Source organism: Taudactylus pleione, unplaced genomic scaffold, assembly GCF_031769625.1.
Source record: "Taudactylus pleione unplaced genomic scaffold, aTauple2 ptg000251l, whole genome shotgun sequence".
Lineage (NCBI taxonomy): Eukaryota > Metazoa > Chordata > Amphibia > Anura > Myobatrachidae > Taudactylus > Taudactylus pleione.
The window spans coordinates 4,009,878-4,036,960 of NW_028284653.1; the positions used below are offsets into that span (position 1 = coordinate 4,009,878).

The following is a 27,083-nucleotide window of genomic DNA, read 5'->3' on the forward strand; positions in this document are numbered from 1 at the left end:
AAAACAAAATACCCTTTTATGCAGCACTCTTCCTTTCCCTTTTGCCACTATACATAACACCCTCCCATTTCCAGATTTCAAGCTTTTGAGTCAACCTCTTGAGATTAAAGAAAAAAAAGAGATTGTTCATTGCTGTATGATTACAAACCATCCTTAGCATTTAATCAGCTACAGTATATTGGGAGGAATGTCTTGAATTTAATTGGATAGCTTGTGTGGCTCCTGACATGTGACATGCACAGTAGTTTTCTATTAACTATAGAAATTAAAATATGCCACCCAACATCATCTCCAAAAGTGAAAGCTCTCTGTTGTCCCTATCACAGACCATAGTGGAACAGCTGGAGTCAAATAACATTGGACTTCCCACAGGTTGATTCCACTCCAATGAAATTGTCTAGGGCATTGGCTCCCAAACTGTGCACCGCAGCACCCTGGGGGGCCTTGTGACACTTGCAGGGGTGCTTCAGGTTGGTGGTCCAACACCAAATCAAATTATTTATGATTAATGTAATGTAAATATGTGGACAAACAGAAGCACAAACCTGGGCCCACCACATAACTGTACCTAAGGAGGACCGGTCAGCACAATTTACTTCTCTTTACTACTTTACTAAAAATTTTTCTGAATTTCTCAATAACAAACATTTGTCTTAGGGGTGCCGTAAAAACAATACTGATACTCTAGGGTGCTGTGATTCAAAAGAGTTTGGGAACCACTGGTCTAGGGGAAGAAAATAGATAGACAATAAAAAGAGGGGAATGGCCCAATTTGGAAATTCCCTTTAATTAATTTTACTTAATCCTTGAGGTCAACTTGTATTTTATGGTTACCAATTTTTGCAAGTAAAATTTTCTTAAAACTTCTGCCTTAATTTACTATTAACAGTGCTAAGGTAAAGTAGTATGAAAAATGTTATTTAGCACAATATGTGTTTGTGTATTGTTGACAGCAAAATGAACTTTGTCAGCCTGGATGTTATTGCCCTATTGGTATGATTAGAAGTTCTTCAGGGGAGTGTATACCACCCACTGAGTGCCCATGTGTTTATGGAGGAAATGAATATAAAAATCAAGATACAGTGACTATTTCTTGCAACAAGTGGTAATGCATTTATTATATTTTATATGAATGTTTATGTTTTTGTATTAGTAAATGAAAATGTAATTTAAAAGCAATACACTATTCTGAATCAAGACAAATTAGCAAACAGGAGCAACTAAACTGATTAACTTTTTAGATTTAGGATCCAAACTTTTACGAATACAGAGGTCTTTTCATCGAGCATTTGATTTGTACCAGATGAAAAAACCTAAGTAGTCTCAAATGCTCAGTTAGTCAAAGAAGAATATGACCTTAATGCCTACTATACCCTGTATTTACTAAGGGTTTTACAGTAAAGTACTTAAAAGGAATGAAAAAGACAAACAGTTGAAGACAAACTAAGTATTATTATTATTATTATCCTTTATTTATATGGCACCACAAGGGTTCCGCAGTGCCTTACAATGTACATGAACAAATGAGCACACAAGAAAACAGTTATTAACAGTACAAACAATCCAGGACAGACACATGATTAATTCATTCCTGCATAACACTTAGATAAGCAGCATGGTGTCGGCAACCAAGGGTGGGGTACTGTTGTATATTAAAGTATAATTAAGTGAAGGAGAAGCACATGAGGGAAGAGGGCTCTGCTCGTGAGAGCTTACATTCTAAGGGGAGGGGGCAGACAGACAGGGCTGACAGATTTCCTGGATACATGGGTGACAGTAATATAACATTTATGGAAAGGTTAGTTTAAACTTAAGAGAAAAAGACAATGAGTTGATCAAAATTGCACCAAGCCTCAAGATTTGGGGGCCAGAACCAAGGTCCATTAGAGGGCTCATCTTGCTGCGTTGTTCGGTATGGCATAGTTGGAGTGGATAAGCAGATTGCATGAGGAGGTCAGGAGGGATGTGAGCAGCATTGGGGATCCAGGTACATGCCCAATCCATAGGCATGTTGGAAGTGTGGTGGTAAATTAAAACAGTCCTTAATAGCAGCAATAGTTGATTTGTTAATTTCTCCTTCTATTCTCCTCCTGTTGAACTCCTGAACAACTCCGGCTTCAATTTAAAAATTCTAGTTTCACTTTAAACTAAGCACTTAAATTCTAAGCACTCTTGCAAACACAGCCTTGGCTTTAGCAGCCTTAGGGCCTCATTCAGACCCACTCACAAGCGGCTGTCTGCTCGCAAGTGGGTCGATGGTGTGCACTGTGCATGCGCACGAGGAAGGGAGCTCCATCGTGCGCATGCGCCAGACGCGATGAGCGAAGGACTTTCCTTCGCTCGTTGTGTCTGACCAAAGGGGGCGTGCTGTCGATGTTGATTGACAGCACGCCCCCTTTGGTGGGTGTGCTGGGGGCGTGCCTCCCAGACGGAGGCGTTCCCAAGGGAACGCCTACCATCAGAAGCCGGCCCCACTGACATCACTAGTGATGTCAGTAGGAGAGATTTTGGCTCTGTTAGAGCCAAAATCACTCCAGGGCTTGTGGTCGAAAACCCCGGCCACAGGCTTCTGGTCGCACTGGCGATGGTCAAGACCATCGCGACCATCATCCTGCATGCTCGTATGAGCTGTGGGTGGTGACCCACAGCTATACGAGCGTCCAGGAGGACGCTCCATTTTTATGGAGGACGGCCCTCATTCAGAGCGAGCGCTCTGCTCAGAGCGTCCGGCTCTAAATGAGGGCCTTAGATATAAGTAATAAGTATGGCTGAAACCAGATGTCCACACTGATTCTACAACTCCCCTAACACCCTCCTCAAACAGCAAAGGGTCAGCAAGCAAATAAACAAATGGTGAGAGAACAATCCACAAACACAGATACAGAGTAATTTCCTGCCTTGGTACAGATTTTAAAACTATATGAAATACTCTATAGTTAAATTACCTAGCAATTTTAAAGGCTGTGTAATAGAAACACCAAGCAGCAAGATATGTTGGGTGCAGTAGTTAAATTACCTGTGGTTGATAAGAAATGAAAAATCGCATCACAGTCTTTCCCAGGTAGAAGTATAGTTAGTAATAACTCCCGAATAACTCCGGCTTCAATTTAAAAATTCTAGTTCCACTTTAACCTAAGCACTTAAAATCTAAGCACTCTTACAAACGTATAAGTAAAAGGGATACATTTACCAAGAGGCAGGTTTGTCAACATTTTTTAACTGCATTTTTTTTTTTAAATGACTTTGTTTCTCCCATCAAATTGATAACCATCCCTAGTCCTTGAAGCCTAGGCTAGTAGTGGAAATAACTTTCACTAACCAGCACTAGGCTTTCCTAGTCAGGCCAGGTCAAACCACAGAGGGAAGACATGTAGTGTGAGGGTCCCTACACCATGACTCCAACCAGCCCTAGGCCATGTGGCACCAGAGCTGAGTTCTGTAGTAGGGTAGGGCCAACAAATAATTATGTGGGTTCTCTTCTAGGTATTCCCAGCCCTAGTGCCATTAGCACTATGGCATTTTACCATTAGGTGTGGGTTAAATAATTGAATTTAAATAAAGTTTATTATATTCTCAAGATTAGAAGTAGATAGTGATATGAGTCAAATTGGTTATAATCCAAGAGTATAACAGCAAGCTAAGAGTAGTGCTTGTGTAACATAAATTTGTCTAAGTATGATGCATTTCTGTGATAACAAGGATATTGGAACTGGTTTAAAAAATATTTACTTACCAATTAGCAGAGAACAAAGAATTACACATCTACATGTGATTATTTTTTCTCAGTGATCATCATTTATTTTATATTAACTACTCCTTCTTTTCTATATCACACTATTGAAATTACATAAAGATAATTATAAATGGAAGTTATGACTTTAGCACATAGATGACAGTAGAGCCATATTTAACACATGCAAGATTATTGTTATATAAAAGAGGTTATAAAGTAATAATAATAATAATAATAATAATAATAATAATAATTAATAATAATAAAGGGATCCAGTCTGCAGCTTGTTGGTGTCCTTGAAATTTAAAGCGGCAATTTATTTGAAAATCCTAACTAGTTATGCCTTAAAACAAATTGCCACTTTAAATGTATTGGCTATATACAGTAGCTAAATCATGCAAAGTCACAGCAAATCAGAACCTACAAAATATACAAAATCTATTTTTGAGAAACATACAATCAGGGATGATGAGGTGGGGGATTTGGTCATTGTTACCTAAGCCTGGGCATATCTAAAGGGGCCCTCTATGGCACACAGTTATTATTATAGATTTGTTTACAAGTTGGTATGGTTACACCCCCCTAGGATCTGGCCACACCTCTTCTTTCATCCAGCAAATATAGCCCAAGCGCTGACAGGTTGATAAAGACTTAACAGGTTCAATGTGGTTGTATGGGGTAGTCACTCCCACTAACAGAAAAAACTTATAAAGTAAGAAGCAACCACAGAATCTGAGAGTCATAAATATAAATCACTAAAACCACTGCAGGTAGTTAAATTGATAAAAAAAATAGTGTATTTATTATGGTTAATAATCTAAAACACATGTTAATAAGTAGAACAATCAATATCGTATGGCAATTACAATATCATATGAAGAAAAGTCACAATCTTAGAAGCTAGTGAAAAAGGTCCCAGATTGAAAACATTAAAGTGTCAGTATCTAGTAATTAGCCCCTTGTGAAAGCATCTTGCTTGTTCATATAACAATTCTGAAGGATTATATATTGAGCTGTATGTATCATCTGGCAAATGGGTGTAAAGAACCAAGTAGGAAAGTCAATTGACAATTTGTGCAATGTTACCTACCAAGTTGGCAGGTCAAGCCTGCATGTTGTGACAGTATTCAGTAGTACTGTGAGATGAATCGTGCCCACAGATGGCTGGCCTCTAAACTCAACCCAGCTGGTGTGGATCTTGTAAGAGGGAGTAAAGTGGCTGCTCAGAATTCCATGTTCGGCAGATAGATGACAGGAGGCTCCGTACTGGTAATGGGGAATAACAGCTCTAGCCTTTGGGAATGAGTGGCTGGTCATGAGCGCTCAACCTGACTAGCAGGGAGACTGCAGAGTAGAATAGTGGGACTGCTCACTGGTTCCATGACAGGCAGGTAGATATATTATATCTCCTTGTTCCATGATGATGCAGGAGGGGGATGCTGCAGATGGTGTGTGGCAGTGTAACAGGTTCAGGATGTGTCCGGCAGATGGAAGGCGGAAGGCTCCATACTGATGTTGGGGAATGACAGCTCTAGCCTGTGGAGCTGAGTGGCTGGCCGTGAGAGCTCGACCCGACTAGAGAGGAGACTGCAGACTGGAAAGCGTGACCACTCACGGATTCTGTGACAGGCAGGTGGATGTGAGCGAGCTCCTTGTTCCATGATGATAGAGGAGGAAGTCACTGCAAACTATATATGGCAGCTTGAAAGGTTCACAATAATACAGAGCGTTTGTTCTTATTAGTGCAAAGAGGCTTCCAGCATAGGGTTAGGGACTAGTTACAGTCAGGTGCATAAATATTGGGACATTGACAGAATTGTCATATTTTGGCCTCTATTCACCACCACAATGGCTTTGAAATGAAACAAACAAGATGTGCTATAACTGCAGACTTTCATATTTAATTTGAGGGTAATTACATCCAAATCAAGTGAATGGTGTAGGAATTACAACGGTTTCTATATGTGCCTCCCACTTTTTAAGGGGCCAAAAGTAATGGGACTATCAACTCAAAAGCTATTTCATGGACAGATGTGGGCTATTCTCTAGTTATTCATTATCAATTAAGCAGGTAAAAGGTCTGGAGTTGGTTCTAGTTGTGACATTTGCATTTGGAATCAGTTGCTGTCGACTCTCAATATGAGATCCAAAGAGCTGTCACTATCAGTGAAGCAAGCCATCATTAGGCTGAAAAATCAAAACAAACCCATCAGAGAGATAGCAAAAACATTAGGTGTGGCCAAATCAACTGTTTGGAACATTCTTAAAAAGAAAGAACGCATCGGAGAGCTCAGCAACACCAAAAGACCTGGAAGACCATGGAAAACAACTGTGGTGGATGACAGAAGAATTATTTCCCTGGTGAAGAAAATCCCCTTCGCAACAGTTGGCCAAATCAAGAACACCCTCCAGGAGGTAGGTGTATATGTGTCCAAGTCAACAATCAAGAGAAGACTTCACAAGAGTGAATATAGAGGGTTCACCACAAGATGTAAACCATTGGTGAGCCACAAAAACAGGAAGACCAGATTAGAGTTTGCCAAACAACATCTAAAAAAGCCATTACAGTTCTGGAACAACATCCTATGGACAGATGAGACAAAGATCAACTTGTACCAGAGTGAAGGGAAGAGAAGAGTATGGAGAAGGAAAGGAACTGCTCATGATCCAAAACATACCACCTCATCAGTGAAGCATGGTGGTGGTAGTGTCATGGCGTGGGCATGTATGGCTGCCAATGGAACTGGTTCCCTTGTATTTATTGATGATGTGACTGCTGACAAAAGCAGCAGAATGAGTTCAGAAGTGTTTTGGGCAATATTATATGCTCATATTCAGTCAAATGGTTCAGAACTCATTGGACGGCGCGTCACAGTGCAGATGGACAATGACCTGAAGCATATTGCAAAAGCAACCAAAGAGTTTTTTAAGGCTAAAAAGTGGAATGTTATGCAATGGCCAAGTCAATCCCCTGACCTGAATCTGGTTGAGCATGCATTTCACTTGATGAAGGGAAAATGCCCCAAGAACAAGCAGGAACTGAAGACATTCACAGTAGAGGCCTGGCAGAGCATCACCAGGGATGAAACTCAGCGTCTGGTGATGTATATGCGTTCCAGACTTCAGGCTGTTATTGCCTGCAAAGGATTTGCAACAAAGTATTAAAAAGTGAAAGTTAGATTTAGGATTGTTTAGTTTGTCCCATTACTTTTGGCCCCTTAAAGAGTGGGAGGCGCATATAGAAACCGTTGTAATTCCTATACCGTTCACCTGATTTGGATGTAATTACCCTCAAATTAAATCTGAAAATCAGCAGTTAAAGCACATCTTGTTTGTTTCATTTCAAAGCCATTGTGGTGGTGAATAGAGGCCAAAATATGAAAATTCTGTCAATGTCCCAATATTTATGCACCTGACTGTATGAGCACCAATGCATTTCAACATCCTTCTGATGCCTTTTTCAAGGTGAGTAAAAGTCCCCAGGTCTTATGGGTTTAAATAGCATCAATTACTAGAGAACATTCTACACAGATGGTAATCATTCACTGCAGATTTGAGTGAGATCTAATTAAGCCCCTAAGGAGGTATACACAGGAGATGTAAACCATGATCAGTATAAAATATTTTTTATACAGTGATAATGATAAGGAACTAGACATAGCAGCCAAATACAAAAAAAGGAATATAACTACAGAAATATATATATATATATATATATATATAAATATAAAAACTAGAGACACTATAAATATAGGTATGTATTGATAAATTGAATTGAGTCACACAATAAGATATAGGTTCCACAACTCAGAATTAGTGTTTGGGAGGGAGAAAGTTGTTAACCTTCTCCTTTCTTTCTAACAACTGGAAAAGTTTGATAAAATAAAACAGGGACAGCATGCTTTAAAGATAATTCTTAATCAGGTATTAGTAAATGGTGTACAATGTATATATAAAGACTAATCAGGATTAAGTTAATATCGCAGGGTTAAATAAGAGAGACGATCAGTATACATATTCAGAAGATCGTGTTTAATTAATTAATTTAAGCCATCAGGAAAGAAGCTATTTACATAAAAAATCCATAAGACTTCTTGTTTGCACAATGTCCTGAATCTATCACCTTGTCTAGATGTAGGAGGTATTGATTCTATCCCAATGACCCTTAGGGAACTAATATTATCCTCATGCTTTTCTAAAAAGTGTCTAGAGACACTATGTAAGGAGTTTTTCTTCATGATATTCCTCCTATGTTCGAGGAATCTTTCTTTTAGACTCCTAATAGTTCTGCCAACATATCTTACATTTTTACAATTGTATATTATTACATTTTCCACATATTTGGTATTACAATTAATATATTGTTTAATTGTGTAGTTCTTATCTATCACTTCAATATTTAAGATTTTTGTTTTATTTACTGCATGATAGCAGGTGATACATTTATTAGAACCACATTTATAGAATCTGGGAGGTTTTGATGTGTTCCAATCTGATCCAGATGTCAAGGTCATATTAGGAATTGTTTTCAAAGAACTGGGGGCTAATATATTTTTTAAAGATTTACTTTTTTCTTTAGATGACAGTGGGTTTTGTTGGTAATATTTGTTTCAGCACAGAATCATATTTTAGCATAGAATAATTTTTCTCTATTATCTGTTTAATTAGTCTTGAGGAATCATTATAAGTAGAGATAAAGGCGAAGTTGCTGTTTGTATTATGTATATAGGGTTCTCTTGGTTTGGATTTTAGTAGTTCTTCCCTAGGCATCTGTAGAACTTGATTATATGCTCTTTCTAGCAAGTCTGGCGGATGGCCTCTATCTTTAAATCTCTCTCATAAGGTCAGAGCTTAGAAACATAGAATTTGACAGCAGATAAGAACCACTTGGCATATCTAGTCTGCCCCATTTTTAAACATATTATTACCTCAACCCTTATTGATCCTTACTTCTTCTGAAGGATATCCTTATGTCTATCCCATGCATGTTTAAATTGCTCTACTGTCTTAGCCTCTACCACCTCTGATGAGAGGCTATTCCACTTGTCCACTACCCTTTCTGTGAAGTAATTTTTCCTCAAATTTCCCCTGTTCGGAGAAGCTATCCAGACTTGAGCAGTTGCGTTTTATGCGCATAAGCTGTCCTTTAGGTATATTGGTTTTCCAGGGGTGATGATGGCAACTTTTAAAGTGTAAATAATTGTTAACATTTACTTCTTTACAATAATTTATAGTTTGAATGCGATTGCTAATTATTTCTAAAGTCACATCCAGAAAGTTAACCAGATCCCTACTATAAGTATATGTGAAGGATAGATTAAAATAATTAGTGTTCAGGAAAGAAACCAAGGATTGTGCACTAGTAAGATTCCCATTCCAAATAATAAAAAGATCATCTATATAATGGCCATAGAAGACCAGCTTCCCCCCCGAACCAGCTCCCCCACACACTTCTTTCACCCAGGCCCTCCATTGCTCTTTACTGACCTGTAAACAGTAAATTACATTTCAGCTCTTAAGGAGAAATAATTAATTTAATCATACAGTATGTACTGTTTATGGTTCCTTGCAGAACAATTATTCAAGTTTTAATCAATTGCTGCTGATGTGGGAACTATATGATAAGTATAAACCTATGAGTGTCACAGAAATTGGTAATGAATGGAATCCCTTAAAAAAATGTTGACTATTTAAAGCAGGTTTACCCAACATGTGTCCCTCTAACTGCTGTGGAAATATATATCACAGCATGCCCTGACACCGTTTTAGGGCATTAGTATGCCCTAATAGAAAAACTGTGGCAGGGCATGCTTGCCAATGTTGTCCCACAGCAGCTAGAGTGATAAATGTTGAATAACCTTGATTTAGAGTATTTAGAGTTGAGAACTGAACAAAAAAAGGAGTAACTGCATCTGGGCAAACCACGTTGCAATGCAAGGGTTGCAAATACGTTTATATTTTTTTTACATGCAGAGTAAATACTGGCTGCTTTTGCATGTAGCCCACAACTCCTGGATAGCTTTATTTTTATACTGCAATTTAGATTTTAATTTAATCCAAACCTTGCAAGTCTGTGTTTTTAACTTTGCATATCTTCTTATGCAGAGTTAACTACAATGACATGCAATGATCAACTTTCAGTTTCTCAACAGCAAGTGGGAGGTACATGTATAAGACACCTATATCAATACACTAACCAGGCCCCTTCAGAAGAGCAGTGCTGCTTACCCCAGTAGGGTAAAATCTGCCTAATGTGTGTATTGAAGAGGCTATAGTCAGGTGGCCACTGGACTGCCATGTTTTCAAATGTATATTCAAAGGTGGGTATCTAAAATGAAATCAATGAAAATGTACAACCATACCCACAGTAAAATTACAAATAACTGTGGTATAAACCCCCGCACATTCCAAATAAACCAATTGCCTTTGATGGCCTCCTCCTCATGTCATGTAGGCATCCAATGGTCTTGGGGAAAAAAATGAGCATTATCCAAAAGGCATGCACTGTACACAATGTATACAGTGCAAGCCATAAATGACAGTGACTGCTATAGCAACCCTCTGCTCTCTGTCTATCAGCACTTCCTCATTCATCTCTATCAGAGTGTCCCCTGATGACCTGTCAACTCAGATTTGCACTGTACACACTGTGTAATTGTTTTATTTGGAATGTGTTTTTTGTAGTAAATGATTACAACAGTCAGTGTGTGTGTCATGTAATTATTTTAATATTTTGCTTACAGGTGCCAGCAGGCCCTTAATGTTTAGGTATGCTGGCACTTGTTGTTCCACAAGTGCTGGAATGCCAGGACAGGCTTCCTATGACTCATGTTCTGCCTGTAATGAACAATATTAAGATCTATTTTATTAGATTGGTGTAATAAAGGTTGTAATAGCATATATGAATCAAACCCAAAACATTAAGTTAGAAGGCTAGCATGTGATCTGTAATGTATTTACCAATTAAGTGTTAATCAATTCATGACCTTTAATAAAGACCTTGTGTAATAAATATGAAAAGCTTCACTCCCACACAATAGCAGTCAGATGTAAGCTCTCTGTGCTAAGATCTGGGTATATCCTAGAGAGAGAGTCCATCAACAACCTTGAGGGCTGAAACACTTGGCTAGCTGCGGCTATGGAGCAGCCTTGAGGGCTGATAGGATTTGACTAGTTGTGGCCTGGAGGCTGAACAAGTTGATGCAGCCTCTGAGCTCTGCAGCAGCCTTGAGGGCCGGTAAGTATTTGACTAGTCATGGCCCGAGGGCTGAAAGACAAGATGCGGCCTTTGAATCATGTAGCAGCCTTGAGGGCTGGTAAGTCTTGGCAAGCTATTGCCTGTGTGCTGTAGAGCAAGATGAGGCCTTTGGGCCATGTTGCAGCCTTGAGGGCTGGTAAGCCTTGGCAAGCTGTGGCCTGATGTGAGGCCTGTGCCGCTGAGTTAACACAGGTAGCAGCACTCTGGATTACATACTCTGGAAGCTGGATTGCGGCCTGTGCCACTGGGTTGACACAAGCGGTGGTACGCTGGATTACGTACTTGGATTGTGGCCTGTGCCGCCGGGTTGACACAAGCAGTGGTATGCTGGATTGTGTACCCTGGATGCTGGTGAGTGGCCTATGCCACTGGGTTGACACAAGCAGCTGGATGCAGGAGTGTGGCCTGTGCTGCTGGGTTGACACAAGCAACTGGATGCAGAACTGTGCACTCTGGACACTGAGTGCTGTCTGTGCCACCTGAATGACACAAATGGCTGAGAGCTGGCATGTGGACCGTGCCGTCTAGATGACACAAACTGCAGGTAATAGATATGCAGACCATGCCTCCTAGATGACTCAAATGGCAGGTAATGTAAAACTGACAGGAGGACCGGGTACTCGACAGGAAATAGGAGACAAAACCGGAAACACATGAAACCCTATAACCGGCATCGGAGCAGCATTCACACCAGGAGGAAATAGCCGCAGGAACCAATCCAGAATGGAGCACGGATGATGGACAGCTGATAAGGGGAGTTCAGTGAACAGTTCCCTGGCATTTGCAAGAGCAGCTTGTGACAGTTCCCCCCCCTTGACAAGGGTTTAAGGAACCCCTAAACCCTGGTTTCCCAGGAAAGTTCTCAAAAAGTTTTTCTTCAAGATAGGAGCATGCAAGGCACTTTTGGGAACCCATGAATGCTCCTCTGGTCCATACCCTTTCCAGTGGACCAAGAATTGAAGCCAGCCCCCTGAGAATCTGGAATCAAGGATCTTCTCTACTACAAACTCCTGGTGACCCTGGATGAGAACTGGTGGAGGTCTGACTGAACATCTAGGAGAAAACCTGGAGAAGAATACTGGTTTAAGAAGTGAGCAATGAAATGTATTATTAATCCTGTGTGTCCTGGGTAAATATAAATAAAATGCTACTGGATTGATCTGTGAAATGAATGGGCCAATGAATTTGGGACCCAACTTGTCTGATCTCTGACGAAGATTAATGTTCCTGGAGGGCAGCCACACCAAGTCTCACACCTTAAATTTACATGCCCCATGATGGTTATCAGCCCAAAGTTTGGCACGACCGGTCACTTGGAGAAGGGCATGCTGTACCTTCCTCCAGACTGACTAAAACCTTGAGACAGATGAAGATGATGTGATAACAAAAGAGTTGCTTCTAGAATGAGTCCCAAAATTTCAGAAAAACTGAGAAACAGAAAAGGCAGAATGGCAGGAGTTGTTGAAGGTGAATTCAGCAAGGGGCAACAAAGGAACCCAGTCGTTTTGATATTTTGAAAAGAAACAGTGGTGGTACTTTTCCAAGGACTGATTGGCCTGCTCTGTGTGTCCGTTGGACTGTGGATTATAACCTGAAGATAAACTCACATTGACACAAAAATATCTCCAAAACTGGGCAACAAATTGACTCCCATGGTCTGAGATAATATCTCATGGAAGCCAATGAATCTGAAGACATGTTGTAAAAACAAAGCAGACAATTCCTTAGCAGATGGTAATTGATGAGAGGAACAAAATGAACCATTTTGGAGAATCAGTCAACAATTGTCCAGATGACAGAACAGCAGGAAAACAATGGAAGGTCAACGACAAAGTCCATAGCAATATAGGTCCAAGGCTTAGAGGGCATAGGCAGACATAGCAGACCTGAAGGAATAGTCTGGAGAGTCTTATTCCTGGAACAGACTTCACATGCCAAGACAAACTCATGAGTATCCTGAGATATGGTCAGCCACCAAACAGAATGAGACAGAAGTTTCAAAATCCTAGAAATGCCTGTGTGACCCACAGCTTTGAAGAGTGAAAGTCCTTCAAAACTGCTTTGCAAAACCTCTCCAGAACAAAGAGCACACCTGACGGTTTTTCAAGAGGAGCTTCAGATTAGCAAGTTCTGAGAGTCCTGGTCCAGGCTAAATGAATCCTGAAAGCCAGAATGATGGTTGATTGAAGAAGAAACTTTGAGAAAGGGTGCCCGCCTTTATATTCTTAGTCTGGGATCAGAAGGAGGTACTGTAATTAAAATGGGTGCCTCTGCACAGCATTGCTTCAATTAGAAACACTATACAAAAAACAAATATAATAAAAACCATTCAGGACAAGCCAGAGGCAAATGTACAGTACTCATTGGGTAAGTTGTTTTAGAAAATCCCCTACTGTACAGGCAGACATGTCTGGAACTATATAATAAATCTACAGATGTGTCCACATACACCTTTCTGAAAACTGTGCCATGGCTCTCAATTTGGCATGACATCAATTCTCATATATTGTCGTGCCATGCTATCTACAGTGCAACAAAGGTGCAATTCATACTTTCACCACTGGGTGGCCAGTGTGTCATGTAATGTAGCACTTAATAGTGTTCAACCTATGTAGCAAATATGCAGTAGTGGTCTCCTTTGGCTTTTAATAGAGGGCAAACAAGGAGTTTTGAGGAGTGTTTATGTTAATGTGCAATATGCATTTGCATCTAAATCACTGTACTAGCCGCTGAAACACTGTACTAGCACCAAAAAAACTCACTAGGAAACTGTCATCAGTTCCTCAAAAGACTGATTCTGTACTTCCCATCCACCAGTATTGTGGCACAGTGGTAAACTCACTGCACATCACACTTGGCAGTTAGGGTTTGAATCACAGTGTAAACATTTTTTTTTTTGCTCCAAAAATAAATTTATATAATTCAATAATATAATAATATCAATAATATTATTGTAATAACAAAACTTTTTAGAATAATATCATATTTCATCTAGAGGCTGTGGGGATCTGAGTCAGTGAGGACGGCATGTGTGTGTAGTGATTTCTTAGTGTAGAAATTTCCCCCTGAAAATATGGCTATATATTTCATACACAATACTGGTTCTAGATATACATTATATTTCAAAAACTGGCCATCAGTAATTTACAGTATGTTAATGTCCTTTTTCAGATTAACCCATTGCTTATCTCAACACAGAGGGGGGAGGAGGAATTCTTTTGTAAAGGCTGCACATTTTCCACAGATAACAAATCAAGTTTTCATTAGTCCTCCCCCTGTGTTTTGTTTTGTTGCTACTCATTAATGTTGCCCTTTTTGTATTGAGACACTTTTGTACTTTTGGCCCATCTCTTCCTCCCAAAATAGTTCTCATTTTCCATGGTTATATTGTACATTATTTGACCAGTAATGTAGCTAGAAGAAGTATACACAGTATGTCAGTTGCGCTTTCTCTCTCTCTCTCTCTCTCTCATGTGTGCCGACCCTCGTGTTTTGGATTTTTTTCTTAAAATATCATAAAAACAGTTAAAATCACATAAAATGGGCCTGTTTTTGTTCCTACAGTATTATTGACCTCAATAACATTTATTTACAGTAATTTCCAATCAATTTTAACCACCCCACAATATTATTTTTTTCATCTAGTTAAGGCCAAAAGGTTGCATCCAGCTAGCTGGCTGACTACGCTAAGTGATACAGTGGACGGCACTAACATGTGGCAGTTCAGCTTCCAATTTCCAACATGGATACAGTGTGTTATATAGTGTGGGTTGGATACACCAATAGTGCTCTTACTATGACAGCAGTGTCGGCAGAGCAGGGTTGCTGATGGTGTCCTCAGTATATGGAACAGCAGTGCTGTGGTGCTGGCAGTATCCTCAGTGCAGGGTACTGGCATTGTAAGCAGAGTGGGGGTGCCAGCAGTGTCTTTAGTGCAGGTTTGCTGGCTGTGTAGGCAGTGCAGGATTGCTGACAGTGTCCTCAGTACATGGAATGGCAGTGCTGTGGTGCTGGCAGTGTCCTCAGTGTAGGGTACTGGCAATGTCAGCAGTGCCAGTGGTGTCTTTAGTGCAGGTTTGCTGGTTGTGTTGGCAGTGTAGGGGATGCTGACGGTGTCCTCAGTACATGGAATGGCAGTGCTGTGGTGCTGGCAGTGTCCTCAGTGAAGGGTACTGGTGATGTCGGCAGTGGTGGGGTGCCAGTGGTATCTTTGGTGCAGGTTTGCTGGCTGTGTTGGCAGTGCAGGGGTTGCTGACGGTGTCCTCAGTACATGGAATGGCAGTGCTGCCGTGCTGGCAGTGTCCTCAGTGTAGGGTACTGGTGATGTAGGCAGTGCCAGTGGTGTCTTTAGTGCATGTTTGCTGGCTGTGTCAGCAGTGCAGGGGTTGCTGATGGTGCCCTCAGTACATGGAACGGCAGTGCTGCAGTGCTGGCAGTGTCCTCAGTGTAGGGTACTGGCAGTGTAAGCAGAGTGGGAGTGCCAGTGGTATCTTTGGTGCAGGTTTGGTGGCTGTGTCAGCAGTGCAGGGGTTGCTGACAGTGTCCTCAGTACATGGAATGGCAGTGCTGTGGTGCTGGCAGTATCCACAGTGAAGGGTACTGGCAGTGTAAGCAGAGTGGGAGTGCCAGTGGTATCTTCAGTGCAGGTTTGCTGGCTGTGTCAGCAGTGCAGGGGTTGCTGCCGGTGTCCTTAGTACATGGAATGGCAGTGCTGCGGTGCTGGCAGTGTCCTCAGTGAAGGGTACTGGTAATGTCGACAGTGCCAGTGGTGTCTTTAGTGCGGGTTTGCTGGCTGTGCCGGCAGTGCAGGGGTTGCTGCCGGTGTCCTTAGTACATGGAATGGTAGTGCTGCGGTGCTGGCAGTGTCCTCAGTGAAGGGTACTGGCAATGTCGGCAGTGCTGGGGTTCCAGTGGTATCTTTGGTGCAGGTTTGCTGGCTATGTCGGCAGTGCAGGGGTTGCTGACGGTGTCCTCAATACATAGAATGGCAGTGCTATGGTGCTGGCAGTGTCCTCAGTGTAGGGTGCTGGCGATGTAGGAAGTGCCAGTGGTGTCTTTTGTGCAGGTTCGCTGGCTGTGTCGGCAGTGCAGGGGTTGCTGGCAGTGTCCTAAGTACATGGAATGGCAGTGCTGTGGTGCTGGCAGTGTTCTCAGTGAAGGGTACCAATGATGTTGGCAGAGCGGGGGTGCCAGCGGTGTCCTCAGTGCAGGTTTGCTGACTGTGTTGGCAGTGCAGGGGTGTTCTCAATGCAGGTTTCTGGTGGTGTCGACAGAGCAGGGGAGCCAGCAGTGTCCTCAGTGCATATGTGCTGACAGTGTCGGCAGTGCAGGAGTGCTGGTGGTGTCCTCAGTGTGGGAGTGCCAACAGTGTCGGCAGTGTGGGTGTCACTAACGGTGTCCTCAGTACGTGGGGTAGCAGTGCAGGGGTGCTGACAGTGTCGGCAGTGGTGGTGTCAGCAGCGGGGGTGCAGGCGGTGTCATGCAGCGGGTGATGGCGGGCACTATCTTCTTTTGCTTCCTGTGTGCATATTAAATGGCTTATATGCATTTGTGGCTATATCACTGTACTAGCCGCTGAAACACTGTACTAGCACCAAAAAAACTGTTATTAGGAAACTGTCATCAGTTCCTGAAAAGACTGATTCTATACTTCACATCCACCAGTATTGTAGCGTAGTGGTAAAGTCACTGCACATCACACTTGGCAGTTAGGGTTTGAATCCCATTGTAAACATTTTTTATTTTTTGCTCCAAAAATAAATTTGTATAATAAAATTTTATAATAATATCAATAATATTGTTGTAATAATAATAAAACTTTTTAGAATAATATCATATTTCATCTAGAGGCTGTGGGGATCTGAGTCAGTGAGGACAGCATGTGTGTGTTGTGATTTCTTAGTGTAGAAATTTCCCCCTGAAAATATGGCTCAATATTTTATATACAGTACTGGTTCTAGATATACATTATAATTCAAAAACTGGCCATCAGTAATGTTACAGTGTGTTCATGTCCTTTTTCAGAATAACCCTGCCCATTGTTTGTCTCAACACAGAGGGGGAGGGAGGAGGAATTCATTTGTAAAGGCTGCACTTTTTACACAGATAACAAATCAAGTTTTCATTAGCACTCCCCCTGTGTGTTATTACTACCCATTAATGTTGCCCTTTGTGTTTAGAGACACTTTTGTACTTTCAGTCCCCCTCCCTTCCTCCCAAAACTGTACTCATTTTCCATGGTTAAATTGTACATTCATAGACCAGTAATGTAGCTGGAAGCACAAAGTTTTGTTTTCCACTCTGTTATTACAGTAAAGTATACACAGTATGTCAGTTGCTATATATATATATACATATATATATATATATATATATATATATATATATATATATATATATAAAAAGAGAGAGAGAGTGAGAGATAGATTTTGGTTTGGTTTTGGTTTTGGATTTTTTTTCCTTGGTGTTTTGGATTTTGGATCTGGATATTTTCTTAAAATATCATAAATACATTTAAAATCACAATATGGGCTTGTTTTTGATCCTACAGTATTATTGACCTCAATAACATTTGTTTACAGTCATTTCCAATCAATTTTGATGACCTCACAATATTATATTTTTCATCTTGTTAAGGCCAAAAGGTTGCATCCAGCTAGCTGGCTGACTAAGCTAAGTGACACAGTGGGCCACACTAACATGTGGCAGTTCATCTTCCAATTTCCAACATGGATACAGTGTGTTATACAGTGTGGGTTGGATACACCAATAGTACACATACTGTGACAGCAGTGTTGGCATAGCAGGGTTGCTGACGGTGTCCTCAGTACATGGAATGGCAGTGCATTGGTGTTGGCAGTGTCCTCAGTGCAGGGTACTGCCGATGTTGGCAGTGCCAGTGGTGTCTTTAGTGCAGGTTTGCTGGCAGCATCTGCATTGTAGGGGTTGCTGACAGTGTCCTCAGCATGTGGTTTGGCCATGCTGTGGTGCTGACAGTGTCCTCAGTGTAGGGCACCAGTGATGTTGGCTATGTGGGGGTGCCAGCAGTGTCCTCATTGCAGGTTTGCTGACTATGTTGGCAGTACAGGGGTGTTCTTAATGCAGGGTGCCGGCATTGTCGGCAGAGCGGGGGTGGCAGTAGTGTCCTCAGTGTAGATTTGCTGGCTGTGTCGGCAGTGCGGGGGTTGTAGGCAATGTCCTCAGTACATGGAATGGCAGTGCTGTGGTGCTGGCAGTGTCCTCAGTGAAGGGTACTGGCAATGTCGGCAGTGCAAGGGTGCCAACAGTGTCCTCAGTGCAGGTTTGCTGACTGTGTTGGCAGTGTAGGGGTGTTCTCAATGCAGGGTGATGGCAATTTCGGCAGAGCGTGGGTGCCAGCGGTGTCCTCAGTGCATGAGTGCAGACAGTGTCGGCAGTGCAGGGGTGCTAGTGGTGTCCACAGTGTCGGCAGTGTGGGGGTCACTGAATGTGTCCTCAGTACATGGGGCAGCAGTGCAGGAGTGTCGGCAGCTGTGGTGTCAGCAGCGGGGGATGCTGCCAGTGGGGTGCCGTCAGTGTCAGCAGCGGGGGTGCAGGCAGTGTAGGGCAGTGGGGGATGGTGGGCACCATCTTGTTTTGCTTTCTGTGTGCATATTAAATGGGCTTAATGCTGATTGGCTGAGAGCCGTGACAGAAGGCTCTCTCAGCCAATAAGCATTAAGCCCGCTCAATACAAACCCTCGTGACCCCACAACCTTGCGACCAAAGAGTGGAATCATGAGGTTTTGCCTCGGGTTAGGGATCTGGGGCAGGCAGGGAGATCTGAGCACCCTCTATGGGTTGGTGACCTTGCTCGACCACACTGGTTGAACATCCCAAGAGTTGGCTCTGATTAGGGGTTCCTTAGCTCCCCAGGGATAACTGGCCTGGGCTGATTAGCGGTCAGGTTTAATGCTTTGACTGGGGGGCCCAGTGAAAAGGCTCCCCTGGCTGTGGCATTAGCCCCCTCACTAGAAAAAGTCTGGTGCTGGTTCTGAATTTTACATGGGGACCCTACTCATTTTTCCCCCTGTATTTCCAAAATCAGATCAGTGCCCAGTGCTAGTTGCTCACTGTCCCTATTTTGTTTGTCCCCCATATTTTTGCAACCAGAGCTGGTTCTGACTAGCCCAGTGCTGCTTGTGCTTAAGTACAGGGGACCCCTATGTCATTTGTCCCCTGTATTTAATCAAAACCAGCACTGGGTCACTAAAAGCTCAGGGCTCTTTTGTGGAGGGGGGCATGCCATTTTTTATTTATTTGTTTTCACAGGTTTTTTTTTTACCACAGCAACACAGACGGGTCTCTCTGATCCTGTATATGCTCTGTGTCAATGACCCAGATGCATGTACCATGGATCTCCTGGTCCATGCATGCATCTATGTCATTGAAATACATAGCCACACAAAGGGGTCTCACCGATCCCATCCCTGCTTCTGTGTTAATGTACAAAAGTGTCTCATGATAATGTGGTTTGTTGTCTGTCTGTGGAAAATGTGCAGCCTTTACAAAATGAATTCCTCCCCCCTCCCCTCTGTATTGAGAAAAGCAAAGGGTTTACCTGGAGAAGGACATAAACATATAGTATATTACTGATGGTCAGTTTTTGAATTCTACAATATATATATATATATATATATATATATATATATATATATATATATATTGAATCATAAAAATTTATTTTTGGAGAAAAAAATAGGTTTACACTGAGATTCAAACCCTAATTTCCTGGTGTGATGTGCAGTCACCTTACCACTATGCTATAACACCTACAAGCAAATACTGAAGTCTTTTACCTCTTACAAAGTGAAAATGAACTGAAACTGACAGCTTCTGTTCTAGATCTAGCACGAAATATAGCAATAGTTTTTTTTTAGTATGTGAAATATGGTGCTATATTTCCAAGTGCTATTTTCTATTCTGTAGGACTTTTTACTGTATATGTAGCCAAAGTATGCAGGAAATTTTGTAAGCCTGTCTGGCACTGCAATGGGAAGCAGCTTACTGTATTGGATCTTCCTCTCCAGCTTTCTACTTAGGCAGCCACAGTATACTTTTCTAAAAATGCCACCTGCTGTCTGAAAAGTGGTACTACACTATATTTCAGCCTCCTTACACATGTTCCGACATGTATATCTTGGCAGGGCTGGTTATCTGATGCCATGAATGGCAGGCCATGGCTCAATTTTCACAAAGGTGTATGTGGACACATCTGTAAGTGCACATGCTCATGTTATAAATGGCCAATCCGCAGAGTATTAATAATGACCTAGTGCTATAATATAGGTCTTGTGCTGTGAATATAAGCAGGGACGGATTAACAATGGGGCAGGTGGAGCTTCAGCTCCAGGCCTTCCATGAAAATAGACCCAAAGGATCCACTGGAGGGATGACTTTGTTGACAGGAATTTTGTTTTTCACATTAACCTCTCGAACACCTAAAGTATCACCCATTCACACTCTCCCCCAGCCATCCAAAGGACAGGTGCCACCTAGAGCCCTGCTCACGGACTGTCCGAAGCCCTGCCCCTGTACCATCCAAAGCTCCACCCCATGATGGCCAAAGCTCCGCCCCTAGTGTATTCTAAGATTCACCACTGATCTGGCAGTGTGCAGCAAGGAGGTGGCAAGTGATAGACTTGTCTTGGCTGTCACTAATTGGGGAAGATGAGCCCAACAGTGACATATTTGTGACAGCCTGAGACAACAGCATCTTCCAGAGTAGAAAAAGAAACAAACCTGAAAACAATTTTAAGAAAATGCGGCACATGCAATGCAATGTAAATTAACTGGAGAAGTATAACCAAAAACTATATAAATTAATAAATAAATAAACAAATACTGTGTGAGCGACTATGCAAATATATAAAAAGCAAGTTTAATATGCACAATTCAAATGTTATAACAAACACGATTATACAGTTGGGTACATAGTATTCAGAATAAATACTGTAAAATGGGTATTTTAAAACACCAGAGATAAGGACCCATCCATCTTTTGCAAAAGTGCTTTAAATAGTCAGTAGAGGCTCCAAATATAATTACCGGGTGCCTGCTCAGTCCTATAGGGTACAATGATAGAAATCCAGCAGGGTTGGAGTAACCTGCATCTTGTGCAGTCACTTGGCTGTAGAATGCTGCCAAATGGTAGGGTTTGAGCAAGGCTTTGCTTGTAATCTTCAGGTTTTTGATGGAACAAAGTCTCAATTCCAAGATGGTAGGTAATAAAAGGTCCAATAAAGGGCAAATCTCTGGTTATCTTCCAGAGTAGAGTGGGCTTTGGATTCAGCCTCAGCCTAGGGGCTGGCCGGTGATTGGATAGGGAGGAGTCAGTGCTTGCCAAGAGAGAAGTGTAGCAGGAGGGAGCAGAGCAGACAAGCCAGCATGTGAGAATTTATCAAAGAACCTATAAGACAGACCCATATGCAGGAGAGAGCAAGCAAGGAGGTAGAGCCTACAACAGTAGGTGAGCTGGTTTGTTCAGTGCCGGGGACCCAGGGAAGCAGGACCTTCACTGGGACAGTATGCAGGGAGTGGGAAAAAAAGACAGGCTCCCTGTTTAATCTGTGATTAGGGAATGCAATGTAAATATATGCACTGTGCCTTTTATCCATGTCAAATGTTTTTTTTTCTTAAAATACTGCCCATTTAAGGCTTATTAATCGCCTAAAGTATCTTGTGAGTGTAAGTCTGGGAACACATTAGGCAATATATTGGATGATATGTCATTATGAGGCAAATTGGAACAACATATCATTTACATCGCTTAGTGTGTATGCTCAATTGCATGTTAACATGCATCCTTGCCTCCATTGGATAAAGGGAAGAGGCCAGGATCTCCGTCTACTGATGGAGATTTTCTGGCCTCTTTTGTGTATCTGCTTCGGTCGGCTAGAGTGACCCCTTGGTCACTCAGCGGGCCGAGGATCATGCAGATGTCCTGATGCTGCGTCCATGGACACAGCTCAGAATAGTAATGCATGCAGGAGGTGTGATTCCTCCTGTTGAATTACAATAGTAGTGCTATCGCAGCTGCTACCATGTTAGCAGCTGTGATAGCAATAGTGTCAGAGGCTGAATCACCCCCACTGTTTTTATGGCAGCCACTGTAAGGCTCTCTGTATTATCTGGCTGTCAATGTAATGCTCGCTGTAATATATGGTAGTCACTGTAATGCTTTCTAGTGTTCATTCTAGTTTTTTGATTGGGCAGGGGGCCATTCAAGGAAGAGGGCACATCTCCCTTCATAAATTTCAGCTCTAGGCCCATGTGGGCATTAATCTGGTACTGAATATAAGAGGTGCTTACATCTCAAACAAAGCCAGTTAGTTTCTTACTCCCAGTTAAATAGCAGGTAATGTGTTTGGAAATGTATGTCTATTGAGAGCTGATCAATGAAGTGATCTCAGCACTGTGTGGCAGTAATGCAAATCACTCTAAAAGGGAGGTGGGTGTATTTATAATGGGTGCAGGGTGTGCGGTGCACATGGGCCCCCAGGTCCAGGGTTGTCCGCACTGCACACCCTGCACCCATATTATCTAAAGTACACCTCTTTGAGGTGTCTCAGCGCTGCACAAAATGCAAGAAAATGGCCGCCGCACCCATTTTTCTGACATTTTGTGAATGAAACTAAGGTCCTGAAAATAGAAATGAATTTGATGTGGCACTGGCCGAGTTGTGGCTGGTGAGCCGGTAGAAGTGGTGATTGCACCAGTGCAGACGTAGGACCTTGAGGGTCAATTGGTGCGGCACGGGCCGAGTTGCGGCTAGTGAGCAGAAGGGAAGTGGTGATTGCGCCAGTGAGGACATAGGACATTGAGGGTCAATTGGTGCGGCACGGACCGAGTTGCAGCTAGTGAGCCGAATGAAATGGCGATTGCGTCACTGAAGACATAGGACCTTGAGGGTCAATTGATGCGGCACGGGCCAAGTCGTGGCTAGTGACCTGAAGGGAAGTGGCAATTGCGCCAGTGAAGACGTAGGACCTTGAGGGTCAATTGATGTGGCACTGGCCAGCTTGCGGTTAGTGAGCCAAATGAAGTGGCGATTGTGCCAGTGAAGACATAGGACCTTGAGGGTCAATTGATGGAGAACAGGCCGGGTTGCTGCTAGTGAGCCAAAAGAAGCAGAGTCATGAAACATGTGTGCGTACCTGTAGTATGAAGCTGAAAGTGAAAGTATGATGAACTCCCAGAAGGAGCTAGTAAAGTAGTCCAGACTTGATGAAGATGCAACTGATTTAGAAATACATGCAGGTAAGGAAATGATGTGTATAACTCAGTCACTAAGCATACGCAGAATGTGTACAAATGAAATGAGAGTAACAACTGCAGCAGTAAAATGGGGTACAAACTTACAAAGTGAGTTCAGACTTGGTGAAGATACTGCTGGTATAAATATACATGCGGGTTGAGTAATGGTGTGTAACACTCAGTCATTAAGCTTATGCAGGATGTGCACAGATGAAATGAAAGCAGCAGTAAGGTGGAATTTCCAATTTGCAAAGTGAGTTCAGATTTGATGAAGGTACAGCTGGTATAATTAAACATGCAGGTTTTTTAGTAATGGTGTGCAAAACTCAGTCACTAAACACATGCAGGATATGCACAGATGAAATGAAAGCAGCAACTGCAGCAGTAAGGAGGGATTTCAAACTTGCAAAGTGAGTTCAGACTTAATGAAGGTACAGCTGGTATAATTATACATGCAGGTTTAGTTATAGCGTGTTATACTCACACACTAAACATATGATGGATGTGTATAGCTGAATGAGAGCAGCGGCAAAATGGGTAGATCAAGCTCCGGAGGCCTCTCCAGGTAGGTGGCATTCTAGAGGATATTCCACGGAGCAGGTAACTGAGGAAGCAGCATGCTGTAACCACAGAGTCACAACACAGTCAGCTGAGATGTGGAAGGAATGAGCTATAGCCGGCAGGGCGGTGAAAGTCCAAAGCCTAGAAATAGGACCAGCAACCAATCACATGCAAGGGAAGTCCGAAAGCTACCTGGGACACCTGGATTTTCTGAGGACCGGAGTGGAACCCACACTATGAGTTGTAACTCACAGAAGAGAAAGGGGGCACATGATACAAAACATTCAAATATATAAAGGGCTTTAACAAGGTAAAGGAAGGAGACATTCTTCAAAGAAAGAGAAGTATTAGAAAAAGAGAACATGTTAGGAAAATAAAGGGTGGTAGGTTCAGGGGAAATTTGAAAAAAAACTACTTCACAGAAAGGGTAGTGGACAAGTGGAATAGCCTCCCATAAGAGGTGATAGAGGCTAAGACAGTAGAGCAATTTAAACATGCATGGGATAGACATAAGGATATCCTTCAGAAGAAGTAAGGATCAATAAGGGTTGAGGTAACAATACGTTTTAAAATGGGGCAGACTAGATGGGCCAAGTGGTACTTATCTGCCATCAATTTCTATGTTTCTATGAACATGGCAGTACTTGCCATAGAGAGAGTATATACAATTCAGTCAGTATTTATACTAGCATAGGTCCTTTTTTTCAACATAATTCATCAGTGTAAAAACACAAACTAGGCCAAGCAAAAAGGCAAGATTGATGCTTGAGATATATAATGGGAGAAATATAATAAAAAGATTATATATATATATATATACATATATATATATATATAAAAAAAATATATACATATACAATTTCCTTTATTGGATACACATAAAAATAAGCAGTCCATGTGTTTCCTAAAAAGGAAATTGTATATGCGTATATATATATATATATATATATATATATATATATATATATTGTGGCAGTATCACCAGAGATGGCGTAGGTGAGCAGCAGATTTTGTGTGGGATTGGAGAGATCCTCCCACACAGGGTTGAAATACTGAGTGGTGATACACCTGCCAGGAGTGAGCTAGTGAGAAGGCCGAGCAGTCAGGCCAGGAGAGACAGTCTAGTTGGGACTGTAACCGTCAGAGAGCCCAGTGAAGCTGAGTGAGCCATTGGGGGCCAGGAGGCCGGTGTCCAGACCTTGCCGGAGGCAAGGGGGGACCACAAAACTCTCTGACCGCGGGACACTGAAGCAGTAAAGCTGCGGGCTGACAACGCCAGGGCCTATATCTGTGTGATACAGGGAAGGCCACCAGGATTGTGTTTTGTTATTTTCTGTATCCTGAATTCACAAGCTGGATGTAAAAGCATTGTTTATTTACTTGAAAACCATGTGTGGACCCTCAATAATCACCTAAACACTGCACCCATCCACCCTCTACCGAGCTAAATACCCCAAGTCATCACAATATATATATATATATATATATATATATAATCTTTTTATTATATTTCTCCCATTATGGGTCTGAAGCATCAATCTTGCCTTTTTGCTTGGGCTATTTTGTGTTTTTACACTTATGAATTATGTTGATTTATATGTTCTAACAATTCTTAATATATTAAATTAAGCTGTCCTTATCCACCTTTTGCACTCTCTATTGCTTTTATATATGTCTGTTTATATTAGGATCTCTATAAATCTTATTGGGATCTGCAAAGTGGTTAAGGTGTGTAATTAATGATTCAATTGTTAAAATACCCACTGCTTTAATATTTTAATTGCGCCTGATTTAGATATAGTTTATATTTATTTGGTTTTCCTGTGTATGTTTCTGCCTTTTTAAAAAATTAAATAAATGGTTAATATTAAAAATAAATTGACATGGGGTTCCCTCCCCCCAAAGCATAACCATCTCTGGGCTCCTAAGCCAGTCCTGTTTCTAAAAATACTGGGGAAAACGTGGGGTTCCCCCATATTTTTGGAACCAGCACTGGGCTCTGAGAGTAAGTCCTGGTTTTAAAAATAAAGAAAACAAATGGTGTGGGGTTCCCCCTATTTTTAAAACCAGCACTGGGCTCAAACCTAGCTTGCTTGTAATTCCACAGCCAGGGGACCTTTTCACTGGGTCACCTCGCCAAAGCATTAACACCCCAAGCTAGTCAGCTCAAGCCAGGGATCTCAGGAGAGGTGTAGACCCCCACAATAAAGGGATCCCCCTCTCCAAAGCACCCCAGGCTTAGGCTGCAGCCTGGGCTCTTCCCTGCACCCCTGGCTGGTGGGTGCCGAGGTAATAGTGGAAATAATAGATAAGTACTGTTGTTTTTCTATTTTTTTTAAAGTGGAACTACAGATACCAGGGTACCTGCCCTTCTCACTTGAGGAACTACAAGTGCCAGCAGGTGGCCAACACTCATAGCCCCATTGTAAAAAAAATAGAAAAACAGCAACATGACACACCATAGAAAGTAAAAATGTATTACATATATAACACACTCACACATACTTACCTTATGCCCGATGTTCAGTCCCCTTCTCCCATAGAATTCCCACAGTTTACCTGTGAAAAAAATCCAATAATCAAGTGCCAGCAGGTGGCCAGCACCCGTACCCCCACTGTAACAAAAATAGTAAAAACAACAACATGACACACATTGTAGAAAGTAAAAAAGTATTGCATACATAACACACTCACAAATAATTACCTTCTGCCAAATGTTTGGTCCCCTTCTCCCATAGAATTCCCACAGTTTACCTGTGAAAAAATATCCAATAATCACCTTCCACCTGCTGTAGCATCTGTCCGATTCTCCAGTAGGCTCCCCGGGACTTGGAAAAACTAAAAAAATGAGTTGACCGTACCATTTTGGACATGAGAATTATGTGATAACAGATACATCTCTACTCTGGTGAATGATAGAGACCAGCAGGTTTCTGTCATTAGCCGGGCCTACCAGCCATTCAGAGGCCGCTCTGCAGTTAGCGACCACTGATTGGCTGAGACTCACATGGCTGACAGTGAACAGCACGTTGGTCACTACCTCCTTGAGATTCCCAGCTTGGGTTGACTAGCTTGGGGTGTTAATGCTTTGGCTCAGTGCTGATTCCTAAAATATGGGGAAACCCTACACATTTCACCCCCATATTTTTAGAACCAGGACTGGCTCAGGAGACCGTGGCTGGTTATGCTTTGGGGGGGGGCATACCTCATTTTTTTTTAATATTTAACCATTTAATCACTTGCAAACACACAAACACT

General features: G+C 42.0%; 1 protein-coding gene across 1 annotated transcript in view; it reads left to right on the top strand.

The window, feature by feature from the left end:
- The window catches only part of LOC148515255 (mucin-19-like), a 157,833-nt gene that overhangs the window by 101,414 nt on the left and 29,336 nt on the right, over positions 1-27,083 (top strand). The window contains exon 18 of the mRNA XM_088480249.1: positions 954-1,105. Coding sequence (XP_088336375.1) covers positions 954-1,105 — 152 coding nt within the window. The remainder of the gene's footprint in view (positions 1-953; positions 1,106-27,083) is intronic.